Below are 6,730 nucleotides of genomic sequence, written 5' to 3'. Positions count from 1 at the left end.
CAGCTTGCCACTCTCTATTCAAAAGCTGCAACAGCAAATGAGAAAGGTAAATACAGAAAGCTAACAGCTCAGATGCCACGCACCAGAAGGCTCGGTGTGGCAGTGTAAATATTTATGTAGATATTTCAGCTCCTAATAGTATTATTCACGGACTCGTATTTTCTAAAGGTTTAAAACCAACATGAAACTCATCAGCGGGTATTTGTGGGCACACGTCCCACTTTGTGACGGAGATGACCGGTCTGAGAAGGGAGCTCACCCGAGCCAATGCGACCTGCTCTTTTCAATTCTGAAGAGTGCTTTATTCTCAGGGTGTATCTTTTTAATGAATGCATCAGTGTGATTTTATTGCAGTAGCACTTAAAAGTTTCCACACAAGGACGAAGACATTATCATACTTGGCACTGGTCAGGGGACAGAGCCTTTCTCCAAAGGAATCGCAGTCTGAGGTGGAGGAAAAAACCCCAAAAAAAACCACCAAAAAAAAACACACAAAAAAAAAAAAAACCAAAAACCACAAAAAAAAAAACCAACCACCCAAGGAAACCCGCATTTGTGGAACGTTTAGGGCTTTGCAGAAAAACATCTTTATCCAGGGGCACAACCCTTTCCTCAGTGATAGAGCTTAAAAATCAGCTTTACCAGTCCCCACTTACAATACTTGTTTTGCAAAACATACACTGCTTGAACAATGTAAACAGGCTAATCGGCTTCACTTCTGGCTCATACGCACCAGGAAAATGATGAAATATTTACTTTGCAATAATGCTCACAGAGGAACTGCATTTCTAACAAACAGGGGCTGCCCGGAGCATTTGACAATACACGGTTAATCCACATGCCACAAAACTTAACGTGACTGGACACTTAACCAAAAAAAAAAAAAAGATCAGCTGAACACGGCCCTGGCTGCCTCTTGCTTAAGTGGGGAGGTTTGCAAAACCCTCCGGCAGCTTCGCTCCGCGCATCGATCGGCCTCTTGCCACGGCAGCTGGGTAAGAAGAATGTCCTTGCACTCCAAACCAAAGTCCTCCTTTGACAGCACAAGCTGCAGGACTGGAGGTGGAAGCGGTTTAGATACACGAGCGCGGGACCACTCTCATTTCAGCCAGTCCAGCTCCAGCGCGGCCCCCGTCTAATGCAACACAGCTGGGATCTGGAGCAGAACCAGTTCACCTCCCAGTGACTCTGCCGTCTCATGACTGGCAGAGGTGATGGTCACTGCACGCCGATCAAAACAAGCCGGGTCACATTTACAAAAGATGAGAGTCAATCATCCAAGCACACGCACAGCAACAGAATTTTGTTATTTCTCTCACTAAGCGACGCTTACAGGAGTGCTGCGCCCGTCAAGCCCCTGGCTGGGACTGGGTTTCATCACTCGACGTGGAATTTCAGCAGCTCTACAGACTCAGGTAAACTTGTACATTCAAATTCTGTCACTGCAAATCTTCACCAAGTTGTCAGGAGCTAAGTAACAAAGGTGGTGTTTGACATTACAAGTGCAAAGGAAACGGGGACAAAACATCATCTTTCACTCACTTTCAACTCCTTAAACTTACCAGGCCATATCCATGTGGTGTAAATCAAGGAAATATTTTAACTACGTTGATTTACACCCTATTAATATCTAAGGAAGCAACACTTTAGAGGGAAACAGGATTTATTTCTGAAGTGCTTCCTAAAATATAAGTTGATGCACTTTAAGTTTCTCAGAAAAAAAAAAAAAAATCTAATTTAGCAAACACTGATGGATGGCCAGTGCACAATTCAAAAGGAACAAATATCAACTCCCATACACCGACTTGCTCTCAACAGTAGCGTCTGTTGATGATACATGGCTGTCTGCTCGATGCAATAGGTTTTGGTACTGTCGTTTTCTTAAGTTATTGTTATGTAGCACAATTGTTTCTATTTTGTGTTGTTCTAGCCCGTTGAATGGAACAGATGAACATAAAACCTTTCCCCAAGAAAACTGAAATCTGTGTCCCGCGCACACATACACACATTCCGTCCTGGCCTAAAATACCACGGGTAAATCCTGCTCCTACATCAGCAATTTCTCAATTCTGTCTATTTACATCCCTGTCCCAAGCCACTCGCCTTCACTGCACAGAGTTCTTCAAACCAAGACACTCCATCCCAACTCAGAAACAGCACTCAAATGCTGACATGGTGTTTCAGCATCCCCCGAGAGCACATTTGGAGGCTGTGATGGGCAGGGCAGAGCTGAAGGATGGGGACACAGTTAAAACAGCCACACCTGGTGCAGAAGCGCCCCGGCTTTCTCTGTGGGATGACAGAGGTGAAACCACACGGGACTCGTTCAGCTTCCCGCGCAGGACCAACACTGCGGGTCCCTCCCGAACGCTCCCCCATGCACCAAGGCACAAACCCTGTCCCGAAAGGGCCTCGCAACGGGAGTGGAAGGAGCTGGCTGTGAAATGTTCACAGCCAGCTTCTTCACACCCAGCTCTTTTCACATCCTTCTCCTCAAAGAACAGACTAAAAGCTGACTCCCTGTATTGAACAGCTCATCTTCAAGAATTTTTTTTTTTTTTAAACATTGTTTGATCTGCTATCTAAATAGGAAAAATGATCTCTTTCCTGATGTTTACCTGTTCTGAATCATTTATCAGCAACTAATTACATTTCCTTACATAGTCATCTTCTAAACCACTCCTACAATCACCAACATTGAGTAGTTAACCTAAAGCCTAGCTTTGACTTTCTCGCGCACGCAATTTAAGTGAACAAACAGGGAAAATACCTTCACACTTCATAAATCTAAGCCTTGTTTCCTTAAGTATTCACCTTTTCATAGTTTTAACTTAACCTACAGTCTTATATCAAAGCCTTCTGGCTAATAAATAATGCAGAGACATTCCATTAACTATAACTTTTAATCAAAAGCCAGTGGATCCAAGAACATCATCAAGGGGATGATTTACTCTCAGATAGCCCCAGTGCCTTTTTTCCCTCTGAACACGTGGAATGATAAACTGAAGAATGCAAGGGCAAAGAACACGCATTTTATCTGAATCCAGCTCATGCCACTACTGCCAAGTCCAGAAAGATTTGTAACATCCACCTCAAATCAAAAGCAGTATGTGAGTTTTCAGCAGGATGGCACGAAACCGCGATACTGCAAATCAAACACGTTCCTGAAACCAACTTCGTCACCTCCAGTTCTCTGGAGAGAGACATTACTTCCCTTCCAACTCCAACAGTCTTTCACTCCCACTGTCATCACTTTCTGTCCCTTTCAGTGCTGCCCAGACTTTTCAGCTGTTGTTGCAGAGATCTGTTACGTTTAGGCATTGTTCCAACGTTAGCATAACAATTCAACTCCAGGGCTTCGTAAAGAGGAAAGAAGAGAGGAACAGAAAAGATGATGGTGAAGTTGCTGTAATAATGTATTCAGTTTTTTCCACACGTGCCCTCCCTTCCCCTTCCAACCAAAAAATTTGTCTTGGAAAATGATGGAAGTTTCCTACATATATTTGGGATTTCTAGTGACATCACGGACCTTGGAGTGCCTCAGCAAAAGCTCCAACCAAACCACCTTACAGCTGGAAACTACGAAATACTTGCACAGACGAGGAAAGGGAAGTCTGGAAGTTCCAACCGTCACCGGATCATCCTCACGCATTGCCATGCTGCTCTGTGACCACGTAACATTTCAGCGTATCTTAGAAATTACGCTTCGATATTTCAGATTAGGAAAACCCTGGACAAAAACATTCTAATATTTCATTAATGTCTGGCTCAGATTCATCCTCTTAGACCGTGGCATTTTCTCCTGCTTAACATTGGACTCAAAGAACAGTTTATTTTCCCCAGCCATCTCCTCCTGAGACAGATGATTTTCAACCTGCAGCTCATAATGCCTGTGGGCATCTGTGAAAGGCAAGAAGAGAAAACAGCCTCCTGTCTGTTCTTTTAAATTCTCTAGGAATGCAATAAGCACCTGCATAGCAACAAAGGCACCTGACGCTGGAAATGTTGAGGTCAACAGATACAACATGTAGGGAAGCACTATTACAGAATACACGAACCCAACTTGTCGAGCGATGCTTCTGAACACCCAGTGAGGTTCTGGACTCGACCCAGCTGCTCCATATCTGTCCTGCAGTGTAAAGGCAAAAACTGGAGAGAGTGCTGCAGCCAAGCCCGAGCCGGAGCTGAACGCAGCCTCATCCACACGGCTGGGATGCCAACCCCACTGGTACATTTTTCCCCTCCACGTCAAGCTAACCTTCTCCTTTGAAGAAAGTCCTTTCTGCTTTATTATACTTCGGTTTCATATTTCATGACTGAACCTTGAAAGGACATCTACTTCCAATAGCAAGGTCAAAGGAGTTCTGACATGCTGTAGAGAAGAAAAAGCAGCATCCAATTTCAGATAACATCAAAAGCCATTGGCAGGACAAAACTTGAAATCACAAGAACATGACACTGCACATATGTCCTGTCTTACAGCTGCACTGCAGTCCCCTGACATGCTGAGAGGCCAGAGACTTCAGCTGCTGGAAAGTAATGCCTCGTTTGGTTAAGCTAGAAATTGCCTGAGTGAGTACACTGGTCGTCACAGCAGCTGCCAGGTTGTCCCCTGAAGCTGCAGTCCTCTGCTGGGAACAGAGGGAGGGTAGCATGGCACTGACACACACTGTCCCTTGGCCAGCCTGCCTCATCCCTACCCCGGAATGACCTGGAAACAGAAAGAAACTCAGTCTCCAAGACCCTCACCAGATTTTTTTTTTTTTTAATAAAAGATTGCTTTCAAAGGGCAGATTAAAAAAAAAAAAAAATGTATGTCGTGTATCTGGTAAGAGCATGAGCTGTCCTGCAGTGAATGCCACACCACACACTCCTGTTGGTTATCAGAGACATCACCGTGTTGTGCTGGCTCTCCCCGGGTTCGTGCTGTATCCTCCTCCGTCGCTCCCGCAGATTCACACCCCTCTTCGCCATCTGTAAAGCTTACAGCCTGAACAACCAAAGCAGGACACGCGGTAGGAGTGAAGACTTGCACACAGCAAGGGGAAAAGGAGATGGATTCCCTTCTATTTTACTGTTAGAAGGGGAAGCAGGAGGACTTAAAGAATAATAATACAAGATATTAAAAAGTTTCTTTGGAGGCATTTTAATAAGCTTTTAGAAAATCTCTGGTAACATTTTTTTTTTTTTTTTTTAAATATAAGCAATACCAAAGTAAATATCAAAGAAGTCCATGTTCATCAAGACACATTAACGAATACATATTTTCCTGATTATTTACAGCAGCGTTCTTAAAAAAATATTGCGTTTTATGTGCACTAACTGAGGTCAGCTAGTTGTAGAGACACAGGCACACACACCACTTCATACACCCCCTGATCCAGCGGGCAGCAACGGACACAACGTTCAAAACCATTCCAAACATGCGTGACAAACAGAAATTTGCTTGGCCAATACTGGTGAGGAATTTAAACGACTAAATTACTAATTACTCCACAACACAGAACGCCTCAGTATCTTTTAATCAAGTCTCAGTTTTCACCATCTTCCTTGAAAACATGGTGACAAAGACCGCATTGATCACTAAATCTGGAAGGCCCCCGAAACATGCCTGTGTCCAACAAAGCGGTGAAATGGGCTCTGCCTGTTCTGACTCCATCACAAAAGAAGAGATTGTTTCCACGCTCTACTGACCTACAGAGATCGTGTTTAGGCAAGCAAGCAGAGTTTGTTGATGCAAGGAACGTACACAGAAAAAAAAAAAAAAAAAAAAAAAATAAAAAAAAGAGGAAAATCCTGAACCTTCTCACAATGAACAGAGCATTGGAATCTGTCAGCCGGGCCGAATGTACTAGAGCTCACCCTGCCTGGAGCTGAGCTGAGCTTTATCGGTGTAGTTACTAGTGACGATCTGCCACATTGGCATCTTTTTGCTTGAAACCAGAGTAGAGGACTCAAGAATAAGATTCGCCATGTAAACTGAAGAGCTGTTTCTTCCCCCTCTATCCCGGACAACACACATCATGTAAATCCAAAGGCTGCGGTAGGGTTCCATGAAGAATTTGCACTTTGTACTGAACACATGGAAAATCGGAAACGTCTCGTACCCGCACACCTCCAGGCTGCGCTTCCTCTGCAAAAGGATGATGATACTGCCTTCTCTCAAGGAGAAGCACCTGGAAAAGGAGCTGTGCTTACCTCACGAACACACTGAGTTCAATTGCTGAGTCCAAAACAAGCCTTCGCGTGGCCATTCACGGTGAGGGCAGGAGGATCTGGAGCCCACGCGGAGCCAGACTAAAGAGCCTCACCCATAACTCACGCTAAGCTACTGCAGCCAAAGTGTCACGGAATCGGCCAACATCAACAAGACGTACATCCCGAGCTGCCGGGCAACCTTTGCTAGCACGAGGGAGGTGTTGGCCTGGCAGCGGTCCCCAGGCCACCACCCCCGGCTGCAGCCTGAACACAGCACAGGGCTACCACAGCCGTACCCTCACAGAATCCCAGCTGGCCTCTCCAGAGCAAACAGCATCACCGTCAACACCGGGGTCGGGGAGAATCTCTCACACTTCACTGCACTGCACAGTGTGAACACGCCCAGAGACAAGCCTGGTTGCAGAAGGTCCTCGCTTCTGACGCCTCCATCAGCGTTCTCCCACGTGATCTGACCACCCCATCTCGGTGAGCATAAAAATCCCTTGTGACTTGCTTCATAGGTGACAAGAGG

General features: G+C 45.2%; 1 protein-coding gene across 1 annotated transcript in view; it reads right to left on the bottom strand.

Annotated features, from left to right (window-relative positions):
• Positions 1-6,254, bottom strand: part of CSMD2 (CUB and Sushi multiple domains 2) — a 287,923-nt gene extending 281,669 nt beyond the window's left edge. Inside the window, exons 1-2 of the mRNA XM_026863211.1 lie at positions 6,199-6,254; positions 5,863-6,074 (exon numbers count right to left, since the gene is read on the bottom strand). Coding sequence (XP_026719012.1) covers positions 5,863-6,074; positions 6,199-6,254 — 268 coding nt within the window. The remainder of the gene's footprint in view (positions 1-5,862; positions 6,075-6,198) is intronic.
• Positions 6,255-6,730: the final 476 nt, after the last annotated feature.

The sequence above is a fragment of the Athene cunicularia genome (assembly GCF_003259725.1).
Source record: "Athene cunicularia isolate RWA chromosome 23 unlocalized genomic scaffold, athCun1 chr23_part1, whole genome shotgun sequence".
NCBI classification, from domain to species: Eukaryota; Metazoa; Chordata; class Aves; order Strigiformes; family Strigidae; genus Athene; species Athene cunicularia.
This window is presented reverse-complemented; position numbering and strand designations above follow the sequence as displayed.